The 21,686-nt window shown below is 40.3% G+C and overlaps 1 protein-coding gene across 5 annotated transcripts in view; it reads right to left on the reverse strand.

Annotated features, from left to right (window-relative positions):
* Window positions 1-21,686, reverse strand: part of RUNX1T1 (RUNX1 partner transcriptional co-repressor 1) — a 141,005-nt gene that overhangs the window by 112,057 nt on the left and 7,262 nt on the right. Inside the window, exons 1-2 of one of the 5 annotated variants that reach the window (XM_035011508.1) lie at window positions 20,677-20,892; window positions 2,520-2,692 (exon numbers count right to left, since the gene is read on the reverse strand). The exons of 1 other annotated variant lie outside the window; for it this stretch is intronic. In XM_035011508.1, the coding sequence (XP_034867399.1) occupies window positions 2,520-2,607 (88 nt within the window). In that variant the 5' untranslated portion in view covers window positions 2,608-2,692; window positions 20,677-20,892. Of the gene's footprint in view, window positions 1-2,519; window positions 3,087-20,676; window positions 20,893-21,686 lie in introns of those variants that run through there. 3 more of the 5 variants (XM_035011507.1, XM_035011512.1, XM_035011514.1) reach the window with 3 other exon arrangements.

Below are 21,686 nucleotides of genomic sequence, written 5' to 3' on the forward strand. Positions count from 1 at the left end.
TTCTTAGTATTTTCCTTTAGTGGCTTCTAAGAGCAAGCACTCCCCAGCTGTCCTAAATCCACCCACCCCTCACAAAGGCAAGCATTACAGGAGACCAACTTCAAACCAGATTCTAGAGGACCAGGCGTTATGCCTATTTTGGATATGCTTCAAAACACTGGGGGGAAACATAGCAGCGTTTTGCCTTTACCAGCTTCTACCTAAGCTGGTGGCTGTCCCCTCAGCATCATTCCCCTTCCCTGCTCCCCCACCCCCCACAGATCTGTCTCCTCATGACCCTCCCCCCACCCCCCCCACCACCACCACAAACTCAACACACAGACCAGACTCTCTGGCGCCACCTCAGGCCATTCTCACTTAGAGCCCCGACTGTTCAACTTCACATAGTTCTTTACTTTTCCTGTCTCCAAATTACAACCCCAGGAACCCAATGGATTCCAGGTGTTTGCAAATTTAAAGTATATGATTTCTGTTCTTCTTTACTTCTTAGGTCAACTTGAGTCTGAACCTTCTATTTCTATATACCCATTACCATTACAAAAAGGAAGGAAAAAAACTAGAAGAAAAAGTGGCAATGCCACATAAAAAATAAAAAAAACCCAATAGCTATCCCAACAGTTATAAAATATATAAAATATATATAAATATTGTGTGTGTGTGTACTCTCATCATTTTTTTAAGGATGTATGCACACACACGGATAGAAAGGACAGAAAGAACTCAGCATGGTGTCCGATAACTGATGCTATCCATTCAGTATTTGCATAGGATAACAAAATGCATTAAGTCATTTTAAAAATGTCTTTGTCATGCATTTTTGCTTTCAATATGGACCCTCCATGCTGCCAAGGTACAAAGCCAGCGGCACCCAGACACAGCCCACGCAACAAGAGGATATGACTATAACGGGCTGGGGAAGGGTGAAGACCAGGACCCTCTGGATCTGCAACATACGTTCAAGTTTTTCAACCCAATAGCCTTTGCAATTTGTAATCTGCACCTTAGGTGATTTTATCATATTATTAAGAGCCCCCAAATAGACACATGAGGCAAAAAATGGTTATATCCTCTTTTAAAACAAGTGCTTTCTTCTGATGGAAGATGAAAAGGAACAAATTCCCCAGCAGGGGTTGCTGGTGTTGTTGTTACTATTATTACTAGTTTCCTTTAAGACATGGACACCTTTCTATTTTTAGACTTCAGAAGTCTAATCAACCCAGATGTGAGTTCACAAAAAATTAATTTTTAGTAACAACAGTACATGAGGAATAGAGCGGAGAGATGGCTCGACTATTTAATACAACTGAATTCCTTGCCTTCTCTCTTGACTGTCTCTCACTAATTACTGGAAAAGATCATCTTAAGATGAAGAATGAAAGGGGATGGGAATGAAAGGAAGAGAAACACAGAGGAACTAAATCACCATTTAGGCTACCTCAAAGGATTCGTAATTACATGGAAAATGATTTCATTTTCTATGGTCTTTCAAAAACAAAAACAAAAACACCCTCATTTGCCAACACCTTCTTGGAAACTTACAGAACAAGCCAATAAGTATTTGTAGGAATTCCAAGAGTAGATACTGTGGGGTGGGCACCAGCAGTGATACTTCCAGAACCATGGCCACAAATGGTAAATATTTTGCTACCTCTCTTTTCCATGTAGTCAGTCAGGCAGGCAGTCAAAGAACTTCAAACATCCCTTCCCAGTCACTCGAGTGCCAACCAGTATTACACAACATTTGTGTTAACTCTCAACTTTTTCCTGGCACCATTTATCTTTAATCGTCTGTGCTTCTGCACAAGCCCACTAACCCGAAAACTGAGCTGGCTACAGGAGGCATCAACTCTCTGGAACCCATAATTCAGGGTTCTCCTTAATTTTGAAATGTTGCAGGCTTTAAGAAGTCTCTTGCCAAATGGTAATAACATACTTAGTTGAAAGTTGCTGTTTTCCTACAGTTAGATTTTTTTTTTTTTTTTAATGTGCCCATGGACATGAATTCTGCTTAGGAAGTAACATTCACCTAAAAGTTAAAAAAAAAAAAAATCCAAATCAATCAGAAGAAATAATAAATTGAAAAGCACTTTCTTCCCCCTCTTTAGTCAACAAACTGTTTCAGAAAACACCATCTCAAGTTACAATAAACACAGAAATCATGGCATAGCTTTTACTCTTTAACTCCAAGTATTGCTCAGCTTATAACAGATGTATTATGAAACATGGCAAGAAGCACTGCAACAAGAAGAGGGTGGGAAAGAAATTTGGTACTTGATCATTTGAGATCTTCAGACCCAAAGCTATCAAACAAGGGCTCCCACAGCCAGGCTGATAGATCCCCACCCAATCACACACCCAAAGACTTCAAAGACATTTTTTTAAAATACAGAATACAAATTCTTTATTAACAGGCACTAGAAGAAATAAAAAGAAAAAAATCTCACAATTATAATTTATTGGGAAAACAATAATTTTTTTTTAAGTAAATGGCAAAATCAAAATATTTGTCTGTTCCTTACCTTGACAATATTCAAAGTTCCCTTTTTTCCGGCAGTCACCTATTACTAAACTCAGTGCTCTCCAAGTGTTTCTTTTGACAGATATCATTCTCCACCAATCGCTCTGCTAATTTCCTCTCTCCTTTTCTGACTGGGACAGATATTATGTTCACCAGCCCAGAGATCAATCTTTTCTATTGACAACAACAAAGGGAAAAAAAATGCATATATCACAACCAGTCTGAAGTATCACACCCATCCACTTACACGATAATACTAGACCAGTTTTGTTTTGTTTGTATTAAGAAACAGACACAAACTCTTCCAAATTTTCGAAGAATCCAAGACAATCCCCATGTTCTCAGTTCCTATAAGGACATGCTCTAAAGGACTCTTAATTCTCCAGTCATCTGACTCAAAGCTAGACACATTCTGAACCTGACAACTCCTTTTCCTTTAAATAGGTTTAAAACATATGTACATCAATACCTTAAAAGAATGCGTTAGCTTTTACCTTGTTCAAAAAAAAAATTAAATAATCTGTCAGCTATTATGTTTTCTTTAGAAAATGCTTTGAAACATTATGTGTTTATTTTAGTGTATGGAATTTTACATACAAAATAAATTCTATTTCAAAACAAAGTAGTATCCATAGTGCTTCACCATTCTGAAATTTAAACATTGCCGTTATTAGCTAAAAGAGTCTAAAACAACTACTATTAGTCACAAATAATCTATGGAGTCAACTAGTTTTAAAATACAAGTAACAACAATTACTGGTGAATCATCTTACCAAATCAACAAACTTCTTCTACTTCCTCTTTTTCTCTAAAGAAATCCAAATGTTCTCATTTTTCCTGCTAGATTTGGCAGCTTTAGAAGTCATTCATTCATCCATTCTCAAATATTTATTGAGTGCCTATTACTCACTCTTACTACCACGACTATGTGTAGAAAAAGGTATCACTATTTAATTCTTATAATTTATGAACTATAACTCAAGCACAATCATATGCACGTAAGGGAGGAACTCAGTAAATGTAAAGGAATAAAGATTTATAAAAGCAGTCTCAAAAAGTATTACTAAAGCTGTTGCTATTATTTTTTTAAGGAGCCAAAGTACTCCCTAGAAATTAAAATTGGTGAATATACTCTGATGTATATAAACAAGCAAATTTTACTTAAAAAATAAATTAAAAAATCAATGTCCTTTATGGGCCACATTATGATTCTGTATCATGCAATCAGTTGTTCCTTATTTCTTATGGTAAAAATTAAATAAACATTTAGGAAAAATACAGTACTAGACATTTCTTAGTTGAGATTGTCTTGAGACTCAGCAAAGATCACTAAAGACAATCAGCTGAAACTTGGCGAACATTTAGTTTACCAGGTAACCTAATAAATGATAAAGCAAAAATTTCAGTAAGAAAATGACCAAAATACATGGATGTGTGTACACGTATGTAAACAGTCAAATACCAGAGGTGAGGTGGGGTGCAAGGGAGGGAGACTGAAAGTAAATACATCTAGATGTCAAATGATTATTTCTGGAAGATGGAAATAGGGGTAATTTTCTACACAATCCTATTTCCAATGTTTCTATACTAAGGTAAAAACATTTTATAAATAGAAAATAAACAAATATTATGCAGAAAAGGAGAAAATAGAAATTTTTTTCGATGCAATGATATTTTGTAATATTTTGTGCTTCAGCAACCACCAACAAAAGACATCAGAGAAACCAATAAAAGTGGATCATGCCAGGGTGGGCCATAGTTAATATCTCCACTGAACAAATGAAAGAGGCAAAGCACATACAAATCCCCTAGAGTCTGTTTCTTCCTTCTCATGGCTGCTAAATAGAGCCTAATGTCTAGATTTATTAATAAAAAAGGTGTAGAAGATCTCAGTTTTGAGACACAAAATTACAATGTGGATATACTTCCTTTGAAAGATAAATTTCTCAATTATAAATGATCCCCCCTCCCCCATGCAGAATATATTGTTTCACTTTTTAATTTGTGTCTATTTTATAATCAGAGCATGCTGAAGTGCATGGAGAAAAGTTGGCAGGAAGGTAGTGTTACAAAATATTTTAAATGTGCATGTTTATAAGTTCTTAAATGTTAACATGGCATAGAAATACACATTCAAATAATATACAATAGGAACCTAAAGTTACCCATGAGGATTTTCCCCACTTAACTAGTTTACATATGAAACACTGTATCACAATCAATAGAGTGACCCCCTTAAAAAAACAGAAGCTAATATTTAATTTTTTTAAAATAATGACTTTGGAGTATTAAGTTTGTGTTTTATACATCCAACACATTCCAAAATGAAATAATAATAAGTAATGGTACTGAACACTATAAAATATATACCCAGATAGCGGTGATACAAAACCCACACTAAAGTCCGTATCCCCCCACAAATGATAGTAAAAGGTCTCTCTTTAATAATTGCTTTGTTCAGATCCTCAGCTCTCCAATTTGTTAAACACCATGATGAGGGGAACATACACCGAGAAAAGTTTAAAAGCTAAACTCCACCAAGGGTAGAATGCCTCAAACAATTTGTAGTTCTACAAGAGTGTTATTAAAAAGGCTCAACATGTTGTATTACCATGGAAATTGTGGAAAACATACATTCCCAAACAAATATTACTTTTTCTCAATGGTATGAAGTAATGAAAACCACATGTGTAAATCTGCGATCTGTGCAGTAGTTCAAGCTGCCGCTAATAGAAAATACAGAAAGTGAACTCTGCTATATAAAGGATTCTTGTTACAGAAATATAATGTGAAAACCAGATGCAGGCAGAAAACCTTAATCACAGATGGGAATGTAATCACTGGCATACAGAATACTTTTTTGATCAATCTTAACCATATGCGCAATGTATTTATTTTCTAAGGAATGCAATAACTTGAGAGAACCTTCTATTTGAATTCAGTTAACCTCATATTTATAATGCTTTTATCTTACTCCCCCATCCCTTCAATGTGTACACAGAGCCAAGGTTTTAAAAGGAAGAGTTGCTAGCCTTGGCAAATCATTCCTGTATCAGTTTATCTTTCAAAAATTTAATAGGATGTAAAGACTACACACATCAGAATCAACCTCAAAAGAGACCAAGTGCAGTCCCCCATTACGGAGTTTCTCAGTCCCCACCAGGAATCCCTCTGCTGCCTAAACACATTTCTCTAGAGAATCAGGTCAACATTTGGGGTAATTTTTCCTTTGGTCAATAATATGCATATAGTTATTCCACAAATGAACCTTTTTAAACACACTTCTTTATCAACCTGGATCGAATCAGACCTTAACTTTTCTCTTTCCTTTCATAAAAACATTTTATAGCAATAAAGACTGCTCCATTACATTAATAAAAATACAATTAGTTTTGTATACCGAGGGGAACCATCACAAAAGGAACCTGTTAGATCTATCTGACTTTGAAAATATTATCTTAATAAGTACAGTCCCTGACACTAGATTGGAGCTTACCTTTGTCAAAGCCTCCATGATCTCATCTGTAGGACAATCCTCCTGCATCCCCCTGATCCGAAGTAGTGAACCAAGCACCATGTATGCCACACTTTAGGACGACACTCAATTTCCAATAGGAAGTGATTGGGATGTTATGTTATTTAGGTGTCCCTTATCATAGGTCACATGAACTCAACTTCAATAACCCAGTTACACAAGCTTCCTTAAGCTTCCATGACAAACTCATCCAGATTCTCCTCCTCTCTCCTAACTACTCATCCCCTGATACACCCACAGAAACACACAGTCCTCAGTCTTGTGCCATTCAGCTATTCAAGACCCTCCATAATTTGGCACTAACCTACATTTTCCGCCTCTGTTCCAACCATGCCCTTCCAGGATGGAGCTCTTTGCTGGATAACACCCCCACCCCCCATAGAATGCATCATCTCATCTTTATGGCTTTGTCCATCAACCTCAGGCCTCTTCCTGAGACTGTTGCATGCCCAGCTCCTTCTCAGACTCAGGTTTCATTCAAGTATAACCTTCTCAGAGATGATTTTCCAGCCACCCAAAACAAAGTCTCACCAACACCACCAGCATCCTCAACATTCTCTCTAACACTGATGTTCAACTGTCATCACTGAATTTAACACCATGTGGAATAACCTTATTAACATCTTTATTGTCTGTCTCCCTCCCCCATCCCTAAACTGTGAGCTCTAAGAGAGCGGTGGTCTTGTCTGTTTTGCTCATGACTCTATCCCCCATACTTAAAACTGTATCTGGCACACAGTAGTAGCCCAAAGAAAAAGAATAAAACAAATGAAATCCACCTACTGAAATGCTATAAAGCCCGACTCAATCACTGTGGCCTTCATAGACCATTCCCTGACCACTCCTGGGTCCATGATCACTTTCTCTTCTTTAAATTGATGGCATTTATGATCCGAATCAGGCTGGGCAGCCTTTCCCTGCCAGACATTGTTCACCCAAGCCCCTTCCCACCAGTACTGTACATACCTAGGCCTTTATGGGAATCACCCAGGGCATCCTGGGTTGTGAAGGACACCATGATTAAGAACTGCAGCCTAAGTCCACACAACCTACAGGAGTAAATGCACTGCGGTGGTTTTTACACATAGGCTCATCTCCTAACTGTGTTTAGCAACTGAGTTTCCCGTTGTAAGAAAATGATCTCACCTTAGTGTCTCTCGTTATGCCTTCAGACCTACCCTGATGCACTTTACTCATTCTACTGCAAGGGCCACGAGGGAAGGGGACCATGTTTATTCAACGGTCTTCATACCCAGCGCCTAGCACAGTGCCTGGCTCACAGAAGGTATGCACTCAGCCGATACTGAATAAATGATAATCAAATACTATCTAGTCCTTCTTCAAGCCCTTTTCTCTAACGGTGATAAAGCATTATTTTAGAATCTTTAAAATACTACTTTATGGAATAAATTAATCAGAAGGCAGGTGACCAATCTATGATTTGTTTTTAGGGTCAAATCAGCAATGCAAGGGCGCCTGGGTGGCTCAGTTGGTTAAGCGACTGCCTTCAGCTCAGGTCATGATCCCAGGGTCCTGGGATTGAGTCCCGCATCGGGCTCCCTGCTCTGCGGGGAGCCTGCTTCTCCCTCTCCCACTCCCCATGCTTGTGTTCCCTCTCTCGCTGTGTCTCTGTCAAATAAATAAATCAAATCTTAAAAAAAAAAAAAATCAGCAATGCAAGATGACCCATGAGTTAACCAACCAGGGAATTTTAAATAGTAGGAAGCTCTTAAATACCTCCTCTGTTACGGATATAATTTAATTTCCAATAAAACAAAATATCCTAAAATGACTGTGGCCTACACATACTAACCACTTAGGAGCCCACTGCATGCATGTTCTGGCAGGCTGGAATCTCGGCTTTTATACTTACTTATCAGCTATTTAACCTTGGACAAGTCACTCAACCTCTCTAAGCTCCAGATGTAAATCTCTATAAAGTAGAATAGTAATACCTAACTTACCAGGATGATATGAAGATAAGAGAGAATACTTATAAAGTGCCTATCTTAGGGTCCCTAGTGCAAGCACTGTTTTATCCCATGGGCTCAGAACCTATCATTTGATAGTAGAAAGCTGGTAATGCCTATTTTAATATTATGGTTTAAAGCATTAAAATAAAAGCATTAGATCACTACTCAAAAATGACCTAGTGCAATAATTTTTCCTTTTTGAAAGTCACTACTGTATGAATAGTGATAAAAATATTTATGATCAGTCAACAGTTACAAAATATGTGGAACTAAACCACAGGTCCTAAAACATTTTGCAGTAAAAAGGAAAAAATACCACAAACTAATGTTTTGTGATTTAATTTTTTTTTTAACTCCTTTAATTTCATCTGTGGAAGATCATCTCTGGGGGATAAGAGAAGAGAGAATCAATTATTTCCAAAGACTGATTTCTCCAAATAAAGGCATCTATTCCATGCTGGCAACTTTCACGTGAAAGAAAAATGGAACTTAGAAAAGTGTCTGCGTTCATGGTAGATGGTCACACATCGCAGAAAGGAGGTCTACAATTGTCCTGCGGCAGACATGGTCTGGTTGCTGCAGCTCCTTATCAGCTAACATCTCTCTCTCTCTCTCCTTCTTCCCCCTCTTTTCTGCCTACCACGCCCCCCCACCCTGCCTCAGAAACTTAAAATAACTGTGGTATTTTTGGGGGCTCCTGGATGGCTCAGTTGGTTAAGCGACTGCCTTCGGCTCAGGTCATGATCCTGGAGTCCCGGGATCGAGTCCCTGGATCGAGTCCCGCATCGGGCTCCCTGCTCAGCAGGGAGTCTGCTTCTCCCTCTGGCCCTCCCCCCTCTCATGCGCTCACTCTCTCTCTCTCTCTCATTCTCCCAAATAAATAAATAATCTTAAAAAAAAAAAACAAAACTGTGGTATTTTTTATACTCTAAACAGTAACTTTTCTAAGTGTAGTAACAAGTCTTGATAATTCTCCATTTTAACTTTAGTATAAGTCCCACCTGCAGTCTGTGTGGTTGGCCCCGTTCATGGGGGAAATTCCTAGGTGGTAGGATTTGAAGACTTCAGGAGAGCGGTACTGAGTTCTAGAACAGAGAAGCCTGGGAGTCAGAGAACCTAGGTCGGGACCTTGCCCCAGCACTCATGCAGAGTGACCTCTGGCAAGCGATGAAGCCTCTCCAAGTGATTTACAAAAAGAGTTCCCTTCCAGGTGAAGTTTAATTGAGACAATATGTGAACCTCACTCCGAGAAGACCTCCAATATGCCTCCTCCCCATGCATATCTGTCTGAAACTGCTCTACCACCTGCACTGAGAAACTGAAGTCTGCTCTTCTGACATGATCTCCTCAAATGGAAATGTGAGCTGGAAGGAGAAAATGACACTTTTCACTCACTTCCACATTCAGAGTCCCAGAATCGTGGGGGGCAATGGATCTGTCATACTACCCAGTACCTTCCCCCTGGTTCGAAGTCTAGTTCATCAAGCAGCAGAGAGGTTGGGATCTCATACAATGACAGGGATCAGACCAGAAAACAGACCTGGGCCACCAAAGGACAGAAGACAGCCCCTGGCAACTAACAGATAATCTGGGGGCATCTGGGAGAGGAGGAGCTGGGAGCCACTAACATGGTTTTTAGCCCTGTTGGGCCCCTGATCAAAGGGACAGTTCCAGCTCATAAATATGTCTATACACACAATATTTTCCTTACAATTTCAAGGGAGCTCATCCTTTACAAAAAGCACATTTGTGAACTTCAGGGTAAAGAAGTAAAATAAAACAGGTAGAGATGTGCATATATGAATACGCAAGTGATCTGACCCCTTCACAGTCTGCCTGGAGCTGATGGTGCACCTGGGGTTCATTTTGTTTTGTTTTTGTTTTGTGGTTGTTGAAACTTACAAGGCAAACTATAGCAGCAATAAATTGTACATTCTATGATAAGAGAACACAATGAAAGGGAACATCAAACAGGGCCAGACTCTCCATTAAGTATTTGCTGAATGAAGGTGACAGAGCAGGAACATCCAGAGAGAAGCAAAGGTCCTACAGGGGGTTTCTAGAAGAATGGTAGGCAGTTCCAGAGTGGTCAAGTCTGAGTCTAAGAATAAGCAAGACTTTATTAATGGTTTTACTCCATACATATCACCTCATGGAATTCTCATGACTGCCTTATGAGGTCATGCCATGATTATCCAGATGAGAATTATTTCCAGATGAACAGGGGGAGCAGAAGCAGATTCAACAAGTAGTACGGTACTTGGGAGTTAGGCCCCTTCCCCTCTACACTCCACACTGTCTTCGGCAGGGAAAAGAGAAGCATCACTTTGTCCCCAAAGGGCAGAGTCCCAGAACCAGTCAGTCCCAGCCTGATACAGGAGTCTCTAACTTTACAGTGAGTGAAACAGGTACAAGATTTACAAAAGGCTCAGAGGACCAAGGGGACATACAACAAGTCTCCTTCCAACCACCAAGACCCGGCCTCCACTTTCTTCCCCAAAGTAACTGCTACGGTCAGATGCTTGTACATATCTTCACAAGTAGAAATGTATGCATATTTTTCTGGACAAATGTAGCAGACTGTACAAATTGTTCTGCTCCCTGCCTCTCCCATTTCACCATATATCTCAGGAATGATTCCATATCAACACATATAAATTGGTCTCTTTCTTTTAAACACTATAAAATGATTTTTATGCTGCGGTCCTTTTTTGACTGCCTATGATTAATTCTTATCAAGCACAACTGACAACAGAGAAAAACAGTCTTAAAACGTTCCATTCTGACAGATTTTATAACAAAACCACAAACTCCAAATTTGGTTAAATTTCAAAAAGTAAAAAAGAAAAAAAAGGGGGGAGGGGACACCTGGGTGGCTCACGGTTAAGCCTCTGACTCCTGATTGTGGCTCAGGTGATGACCTCAGAGTCCTGAGATCAAGCAGGCATCAGGCTCCCTGCTGGTCAGGGAGTCTGCTCCTCCCTCTTCCTCTCTCCCTGTACCCACCCCAATTCGTGCATGCGCATGCATTCTCCCTCTCTCTAAATAAATTAAATCTTAAAAAAAGAAAAAAGATTCTCACCCTGTCCTTCTGCCCCTCCCCAATCAAATCAATCAATCAAGTGAAAAAGAACCATCAGGGTGTTCTCAAATTAAATGATACTGGACAAAACAAGGTGAAATACCCTGAAATAATATTATCTAGATGAAGGAGACCTAAAAGTCCCAAAACTGGTAGATTTTTGTTGTTGTTTTTTCAATAACTAAAATCCCTTAAATAGGGGAGATGATTAGCAAGCAACTTACTTGTAAAGATTTAATACTGTCCTTTAACATATAAAAGGGATTCCTTTACTTTTCTAATAGGAGGCCTCTATTTTTAAAAAATCATGGTCCCTTATATAGACAGTATTTTGTTTACTATGGGCTGATTGTAAAATAAATCAAAACAAGTTTCTAATAACTCAACATTTTTGTGCTTTTATTTCCATTTTTGTTCTTTTAAAGTATATTTGAAAAATGTCATTGCAATGAAAGTATTTGGTCTACAGACAACATTTGGGGTACCTCATGAATGACTGTGGGTTCAAAGGCCCCTTGAAATAACTCTCACACCCCCTCCCCACAAAGTCTGGGACACACTGGTTTATAAGGACACCTCAGCTCTTTCATTAGCTCCTCCTGACTCCTCACTCTCTGTTCCCTGCCTTCTCTCCTCTATATGATGTTAGGATTGAAAGAAGTTTCATAAATTATCCCGTAAATAAAAGTTCAGTGTCTGAAAAATGCAAAATAGTTAGGCTGCTCTGGTAGAAAGTTAAGGGTCAGACCCAGCCCACCTGAACACTTTCTATTCCCCCACCGTGGCCCAGAGGTACCTACAGAAAAGGGAGGAATCTCAGAACAGGTTAAAATTCATGCAAGAAGCTAAATCATATAAGGGAGCCACATCCCGGAGAGATCAATAAAAGTCCTCCATGCAACAACTACTCTTTAAGGAACACCTACCACTTGACAGCCCTATCACCATTTTCCAAAGGTAGCTAGACCACAGGAATCCCTGGGGCAGGGATATACAAATGGGCTCTGAGGCTTCTTTCTGGAGGCTGTGCTTCTGAGTCACATGGGACTCCGGGTCTATGAGTAGGGAAGCTGCTCCTTAAACATCCCAAGTGATTCTAAATTCTAGCAAGCTAGGGGCACCTGGGTGGCTCAGTTGGTTAAGCATCCAACTCTTGATTTCTTCTTGGGTCTCAGGGTAGTGGGATGGAACCTGACATCGGGCTCTGCGCTCACTGGGGAGTCTGCTTGAGATTCTCTCTCTACTCCCTCCCCCCCCCATGTGAGCTCACATGCTCTCTCTCTCAAATAAATAAATAAATCTTTTAAAAAATAAATTAAAAAATTCTGGCAAGCCAAGTGCATTGGACACACGCTCCAAGTTGTCAACTCTGCTTCCCTAAACTCACCCGTATATCCAAGTTCTAATTATTATTCCTTTGCAATGCCTTTTACATCTGCCTCTCCCTTTCCCTCCCACAAACCCAATCCTGGTCATCCTGCTGCAGTATCTAAAACCTAAGCTGCTGCCACAAGCTTCCTGCTTGGCCTTGGCCTCCAGTCATCCCCCCATTCCGACCCATGTGACTGATCACAATCAAACCAACTCTTGAGAAACATGACTGTAATTGGGTCCACGGTTTCCCCTTGTCTAGCACAACTTTTTTCGCTTTTACCTTGGTTTTATTGAGATCTATTTCACCACGGTATCCTTTCTCCAAAAGAAGCCCAACTAGAAAATCTAATATATAAAGCAATTTGTCATAAAAGCAGAACTATTCTGGTTTCCCAGTGCTAAGACCAATGAACGGGTGTGAACCCAGGCCAGGCACCCTTCATGCCCAGTCCCACCCTGAGGGGTCCCATAGGACAGAGTTTTAAAAACTTCTGGCTGCCTCAGAAGATAAAGCTTAAATCAAAATGCTTCATATCCAAGACACTGAGGATCTTTCTGCTTATTTGCCAATAATCACCCATGGGTCCTTTTTGATACAGCCACATTCTTCAATTTACTCTCTCTCCAACCCCTATCACCCTACCCCAATAGTCCTCCAAAAGCCTCTTCCACATCTGGCTTTCTGCACTCCACATTTCTACTTTATAGCTGCCCACCAAGCCCATTACAATAACTTTACTTTGATAAATCCTGTCTTAAGACAAGCTGAAATTCCAACTCGCTCCCCCCTCTAAAAATCTCATTTACTATACCATTTAATTGGTTAAGCCATTAAGCCTCACCTCACCAGCTTATTAGCAATTTTATTTGTCCTGAGTGAGTTTATCATTCAGTGGGAATTAAGTACACACTGAATTAGATGTATACCCACTATACGTATACAGTATGTGTGTATGCAAACCTACTACCTAGTCCATGTCTCCGTCTTAACGCACTGCTTTACACATAGTAGGCATTCATTAAATATTTATTAATTTACTTCTGATGGACAGCCAAGAGTAAAAATTTTTCTTTCAGATACTCGAAAAAGGGTCATTACTAGGACTACCCAAAGAGCATACGCTTTTCTTTAAAAATAGGAAAATTGGGCTTACTGGATTGTTCATTTTACTGCTCTTCATTTATATTTTTCTATGATATTTTATACCCGCTCCCTCTAGCCAACCCAAAGCTGGCCTTGGACAACTCAGTGGAAACTGGTCACATTTACTTTCCGTTTAGACCTGAACAGACCTACCTACCCTTATTTAAACAAAAGGATGTGAATTCACTGTCCACGTTAGTTTCCCATCAGAGGTCAAATGTGGATCTCATCTCTAAATAAATCTTAGCTCGAGAGGAGAATGAAAATGTGTGACAGGTAGGCAAAGGGGTTAGGTGTGAAAGAATACTTGTCTGACACATGATAAAAGTTACAGAATCCTAACAGTCACTTAAAAAGAACACTTTCACGGGAAAGAAGAATTACTATGTCAGTCTGATGAACACCACAGTTCCAGTCCCAATATCATCTGCTGTTCTTCCCAGCTGTGTTTGCTCATCACTGTGTACATAACATATGCATAGATTCAGAAAATAAACTAGCAGTCTTTCATGACCTGTCTTACAGCTCACATCTTCCTAGATCCTGAGGTTAGGGAAAGGAGGACAGTGCATCTAGCTTTAACCATGGAGGCCAACCCACTTTCTAAGACGTTGTCTTTAGAGCACAACTTGCACCGTGCTTGCGACATCCACTGGGGGATGACTTTCCAACTACTGATATTCTCTTTGCCACGGGATGTGCATTTGAAAAGCTCTCTGCAATGCTGCTGTGCTGGTTCCCTGCCCCCCCCAACTCCACACCAGCATCTGCAGGTACCATTCCCTATCTACTTTCCTAGTATCTCTTGGATTTCCTCCTTGAGTATCACTAGGGGCACTCCCCAAAAGTCTAGTGGAAGGGACTTCCCAAAAACTCTTTATAACAGCATCAGACAGCTGGTTTTCTCCCTGAGGGCTCTGCCCACTGCCTCTAGCTCATCCCTGCTCTGGCTTGGCTTCCTCTCATGTTATTAGTGCCTACCTAGCTCTTGAACTTTAGACAAACCGCCATTCCATCTCAGGGGATCTTCTCTCTAATTTTTCTGATGCAATATTCAATCCAGTCAAGTTAGGTATCAACTAAGAGCTCACTGCATACATACTTTGAAGACATTCTCCTTGGTGGCAAAAAACAAACAAGAACCACTTCAATTTGGCCTCTCACGAACCTTGAATGCCAACGCACAAATCGAAGCAACAGTAATTCCTGTGGCTTCCATTTGTAATGACAGATGAAAATAACACTACTTCCAAGTCCTGCCAATTGCACATAGTCCTAGTAAACAGCAGAAGTTTCTACTACCATCCTGGATGATGACAAGGTGCTCTCCTTGGTCAAATCAGAAGTATAAGAATGTCATAGCCTCTAAGTTCTAAAGAAGTCCAGCTCCATGTCATTATTAACAATTTCACAAATTAGGGTTAAACTTCCAAATAATGTCTAAACTGTGTACAAACTAAAGTATGAAATCAAAGTGTTACTGGTAATAATTGGGCTTTTAAAATCAATAGCAGACTACTTCTTCAGACAGTGCAATAGGACAATTTCAGTCTTTCTTACTTAAGAACGGATTCCTCACCAATTGATAACGTACCCTTGTTCATTTAAATAAGCTGTTACTTCCCAAGTTCTCTCCAAAAAATGGCTTAAAGAGGCCATTTTCTAAATTTCCAAATGACTTAGGTCCAAACCTTGAGAGAATGGGGTAGGGCGAATGCCTAGGAAGCACAACCAATCGCCACCATGCTTTAGCTTCCAGTCCCTCACCCCTGCCCCCAAGCACCAAGTTCACGTTGTCCAGCAACCATGAGATGAAAGCATAAAGGCTATTTTCCTTGAGCAAAACCTGAAATTTTTAGTTCCTTCTCTCCGCATAAACACACTCATGCCTTCTTTATTCACCTTTTAAAAAGGTATAGTAATAACTAAAATTTCAGACAGTCATCAAAGATCCAGGATGGCTGTGGAAAAAATGGCTCCCTGTTCTCAATGCCACTTCTTTATAATGGAGAAGAGTAAGGAGATAATGATGTCCTATACTGGTTCTACTTTCCAGTCATATGGAGACTAGGAGCGCCCCCGCCCCCACAAGCTCAGAATTAAAAATTAAGGATTTTTTTTTTCATTCACCTAACCATGGGAAGTTCTTGAAAGCCTACTCCCAGCATTACACAGAGACTCATACATATGAGAGTTGAGAAACCTAAGGACCACTGAATCTGCCCTTCATTTGACTTGTGAAGAATTCACCAGAAGGGTGGCATGCATCCCGGGCCATGTAGCAAAACAGTGGCTGAACAGGAAAGGGAACCCCAGTTTCCCATTACTCTGGGGAATGCACACACACCGTGATTTCTTTTTACATTACATAACTACACCTCCAAGCTCCAAATGGTGCAGAATCCCTCTCCTCCCAAGAAATGACCAGGAAGTTGGACTTGGCTGAATTGGGAGATGCAGAGATCCAAATAACAGCATGACCAACTGAGTTGAGGGACACTGGACAGAAGACAATTCGAGAGTGCCAAATGAGATCAATAAAGGGAATAGCCTGATTCCTCATGGCTTCAATGTAGGGCAGGAAGGTGGTATTCTGATGAGGGAACAGAATTTAGTAATGGAAAAGCCTGGATTAGGAGGTATTGAGGGATACAGACTGGCATACTCTTGGGTGTGTCCAATGATGGCTGTCAGCTGTGATTCCTAGGCTGGAGTGAGAGCAAGAAGAAAACAATGGATGCACGGATCATGGCTGCTAAGGAGAATATTAAGCCAGGTATTCAGAAAACAAGCCTCTAATTATTTGAACTCAGGAACAAAGTAGGTAACTGAGTTGGGAACACAAGGAAATCTCAGTTTTCCATAGTGAGGCAAAAGGCCAAGCCAGGAGAGCAACTACATGCAGTCTGGGAAATGAAGTGAAACGCTGTTTTATAATTTACTTAAAAATCATCAATGACAACGTAGGGGAGGGTGAACTCCAGGCTCATAGTAGGTCTCCAATATGTGTCAGTTCCTCTTCTCTCTCCCAAGACCAACAACTAGGTGGCAGCCCTTGAAAGCCCAGAGCACACTCAGAAGTGGTCTATGACCCAGCTGTTAAAAGATTAATGAATCTAGTCAATCACATTCCCTAAGGCACTTAGAGGTGCTGAGATTGTGGGACAAATGGGAAATTTTTCCATTTGTGTGCTCATTCAACAAGATCTATATTCTCAAGGCCCTAGTCACCCAAACAGTGATTTGCTTTAGAGATCCTGACCAATATGAAATCTCTAAAACAAACGCCTGCTTGATTCCCTCATGGACTGCATTGTGAGGTAATCTCAATTAGAACTATCAAAGTAGGGGGCGTTTAAAAGTAGGTCTCTTACAGTCCCCTGAAAAGGTTAGTGGTTCTCAGCAGCATTGACGGCTTGAACCTTCTTCAAACAGGGGGGTCTCATGCCTTAAACCTCAACCATGGGGCATTACTGCATCAGTGGTTCTCCTATCAGAGCCTGGACATCACCTTTTAAAGCAGGAACATTTTGAAAAGAGTCATAAGAGGCTCCCCCCGCCACCCACTGCCCCAGCCGTTGCCGCCTTATAAAGTACTGAGGCTTCAACGCTGAACGCAGCTTCAGCACAAAACAACTCAATAGAAGATCACATCCCCAAATGATGGGGCTGTCTCTGTGAAATAAACTTTCCTTACACCGATCTGTGATTTGGCACCATTTCTCGAGAATGGCAGAGTACCTGGTGCTGTGTCTCTGAAAGATAAGCCAGCACAATATGCCACAATTTGGCTTCAAACTGGAAATTACGTTGTTTAAAAGCATTATTTTAATGGTCACATACATGGGATCACAGGTACACACACTCACTACTGTTCTTTAAACTACCACTTCTTTTCAGTTGGTGGTGCAGAAGACACACTGCATGTGTTAATCCATCCTCCTCCTCTGTCCCAATGTCTGTCTTCCCCTTAATCCATCCTGGAGATACTCTGAGTTTAGCTGTGCAGAGTGTGTCTGGCCATTCAAGTGTGAAGCCACAAAGCTACATAGCCTCCAATTGATCCTAAGCGATGATCACGTCTCAACCTGGACAAATTACTACAGCCACAAGTCAACCCAACAGCAATTGTGGATAGAGTCAATACTGAACCCAATCCAAATTTCATCAGTCTTCTTTCTACCTTAATTCTCTACGCCCAGTTTTACATGGGTAGCAATGCTATTCATTTCCTTATTAAAAGGATGAAGTTATTATTTTTATTACGATTATTTAAGATGTGTTAGAGTTTTCTTCTTCATTAATACTAGATGATTTACAAAGAACTTGTCTTTCCTAGAAACGTCACTAGTAAAATGCATCCAATTTTTCTCTAATGTGGTGCTTTCCCTGTCCATAAAACTTATTTGATTAGCAGTACCATAGAAGCTAAGGCTTTTGTATGCAGGCACTCAAGCATAATTTAATCATTTTATTTAAGCATGAAAAAAATTATTCTGAAAGCCCTGTTAGGTAAAATATCCCTGATTAGTTTAAACTTACATTTGCAGGTATATTAAAGGTGAAATAAATCACAGAACGCTCAGTATGCAACAGAATAGTGTTAACTTTGTTATAATAGTCAGCAGTAAGTTAAAAACTGTAGTATTAGAGAATGCAAGGAATAGCTATCTTGTTTTAAATAAGTACATTTAAACAAATTATTTAAAAATAAATTTTGCTTTGTGTGAACCCTTTTTATATTACCAGGATTGTCACCTATGGAAACCTCTTCCATAGTCAAACAAGATGAGGTCCTAATTGCATAATACCATTTATCTGCTGAGGATAAAAGTGCCAACAAATGAAAATGCACATTAAGCAAGAGATTGTCAGAATAGAAAATTGTCTTTTTTTTTTTTTTTTTTTTGTTTTTTTTGTTTTTAAATAACCCACTCACACTAACAAAAGACTGCAGTAGCTTCCAAATTATAGGCTGTTATTTTTAGTGGAAGTAGTTCAATATTCATATTGGAGCAGATGTAGCAGTTTAACAAAACAGCTCTTCAAATCCTGCACAAATTGAAAACAGGAAAACTGATTGCATTTTCTCTTATCACTTTCCTTTTCTGAATTGACACTTTTGGCCTTCTGAAAATTTACACATGGCTTTCATCTCAACAGCACCTGCTGATCAAATAGAAACCTAACATTTTCATGAAAATGGTATAAAGGACTAGTTTTGTTCTAAACACTGCAAAGGGTATCAGTTGCCTACTTGATGGCAACAATTGCTGTGTATAAAGCATATTCATAATAGTTTTATATTTTCATTAAACTTTTTAAAAAATATGTTAAGTCCCTTCTGTTTTTTTTTTCCCCATACTCACTCTTGTATGACTCAAATTTCTTTGACTCAATTCTGCCTAATACTTACTTGTATTATGCAAAGACTATGCAAAATGTATAAAAGGGACGATTCTACTAAGAAGATAAGAACAATACTTACTATTTTCTCTGCCTCTGCTTGGAATATACACGTTTATTTTTACATATTACTGTCTATGCACGTCTATGGGCATAAAATATATACATCCCATTTTCGTTTTCCACCCACCAAAAGAAAACAAGAAACAAAAAAGTCAAAGCCAGGCTCTATTTTGGAAGGGGCCTTACACATTCTTTTTATCAGATGTAGCTTTAGCAGGTGCTTTAACATTTGACTACCCCGAACTGGGGAAGAACAGTTCTAACCCAAGCACAAGCCGGTAAACACCTAAATGATGTGACCAACCACTCCCTGTAGACACCTCTGGAAGGAGGTAAAGATAAATCTTGAAAATGGGTATTCTTATATGTAACATGTGCAAGATTAATAGCTAGGATGCTTCTCAGCCTTTTCAATAAAAGTGCTCCACATATTTCTCCGTAACATCCAATTCTGGGTAAAATTACAGATGCTCCTAAGACATGCTACCTGTCAGTTTCTTAGCCAAAAGAGCTCTACCCCTTCTGAAGGATTCTGGGCTGTCCATTCCCATTCTGCCACGGTGATAAGGTAACCTGAAGGCAGAAATGACATACAGTATGTGCCACTCTGACCAGTTGGTCTGTGAATTTCAGTGTTTCATCATGCTCACTGAGGCAACAGCAAACCTGAAATGTCAATATGTTCAGTCAATGGAAGTGAAATAATGGGACTCTATTGTCTTACCCAATCGATCTGCCGCTGTCAACAAGGAAACATGCCCCCCACCCAGGCTTTAAACAAATTTTAATTAGGCTTTTAGTTACTGGATCATATTTACCTATGAAAACACCTATCTTAATGATGTGTACAAGGCAGACAATATTTTTTTTCACTTTTATCCATTTTAAGAACATTACAAAGTTGACACTGTAATTTTTTGAAATACACTCATGAGTCAATAAAACATTTTTTTTTTACTCTTCTTTTTTTAAACCCACTCCAAGGAAAAAATTCCGTGTTTCAAATCCAAAACACAACTCTACTCAACGGCGTCAGAATGATGTTTTTTTTCTCTAAACCATGTTGAAACCATACTATCAAACTGATTAACTGCATATTAAAAGTAGTCTTCATTTGCTTTTCTCACTCATTCAAGTACCACCATTAGCATCAGTTCAACACCCATTCAAAACAAGTCACATAAAACCCAACACGAATGATCAATCCCAAAAGCCACTACCCTTTCTGCTCAGTTTATCAATCCGAAACATAAGGGGTAAATGAAACTCCTGTTAAAATAAGGGAGATGGTGCTGAGAAGGGCAGGGAGTGGGGGCTGAAGAGGAAGAAGACATTTCAGTCAATTTCGCATAAGTTCAATGGCCCTTCCCTGCACCAGGAGAGAGACAGGCTCACCTTAAAATAAAAATTAAAATAAACTAATCAAGTTGTTAAGCAGCTTTTTCTCTCCCCTCTTCATCTAAAGGCTGCAGCGTTCAGTCAATAAATAATCTATTGTTCCCCCTTTATCGAGTCTCTTTAAACCTATTCAGACTGGCAAAACTAAACCCAATTAAAGATAAGGCCCTCCGGTAATCTCACCTCGGTGAGTCCTGTCTGGATAGCAGAGGTGATGGGAGATAGCGTCCAGGCCAGGACTGATGCCTCCTCCTCACCCCGCACAACAAAAGGCAGATTTCTCTTTCTCCCTCTGCTAATCTTTAAATGTAAATTCTCTCCACCAGCTAAGAGGAGCGACAGATAACATGTTACATCTTCACTTCTCCTGGTCTTATCGACTTCTGAATCATTTGGAAAGGGAGAGAGGGAAAGAGAAAAGCAGCTTCCCCACTCCCCCCACCCCCCCTCCCCACCCCTCCTTCCTCCCCGCTCGCCTCCCCTCCCCGTTCACGGAGATTACCTTCTGGCAAAGGAGCGCAGGAGAGGCGGCCGCAGCCGAGGCGGCACCCAGACCGCGGCTTTGTATTCATTAAACACACATCGGAGCTTATCAGAAGTAAAAGGCTTGTCAGGATGGCACATTGTGTGTGAGTGAGTGTGTGAGCGCAGGAGGGAGAGGAGAGAAGCCAACGTGCATCAGGGTGATTACAATATCAGCAGGGCCCAGATGGAGGCAGGAAAATAAACAGAGGGTGCGTGTGAGACGGAGCGCGAGAGGGAGGAAAAGTGGGAGAGGGAGAGAGGGAGAGGGAAGAGGCACAGGCTGCAGGGAAGAAACCGAAAGGGATGGAGGAGGTGGGGGCTCAGGCCCCAGGATGGGGGCAGCAAGTGGGCACGAGGGACCCCAAAGCTGGCCGAGGGTTGCTTACATATCCCAAACTGCCCCTCCTCCAAGAAAAGGGGAGGAATCCAGACTAGCCAACTGCAGTTCCCCGTTCCAGGGCCAGACTGAACATTTTGGAGGTGCTGTCAAGGTCAGAAGGGATCAAGAGCTCCCTTTTTGGCAGAGCATAACAATGAGACATTCACCATCTCACCTCCAGCCGAATTGCCACAATTTGCAAAACAAACCCATTTGAGCCCTCACAGCTGTTGCGCAGTCTTCCAGACCAACCACGAGTGTTAGTTCTTGTTCCTCTCTTTTCTGGCCC

Source organism: Mirounga leonina, unplaced genomic scaffold (genome assembly GCF_011800145.1).
Source record: "Mirounga leonina isolate KUSES-001 unplaced genomic scaffold, KU_Mleo_1.0 Mir_165, whole genome shotgun sequence".
Classification (NCBI taxonomy): Eukaryota; Metazoa; Chordata; class Mammalia; order Carnivora; family Phocidae; genus Mirounga; species Mirounga leonina.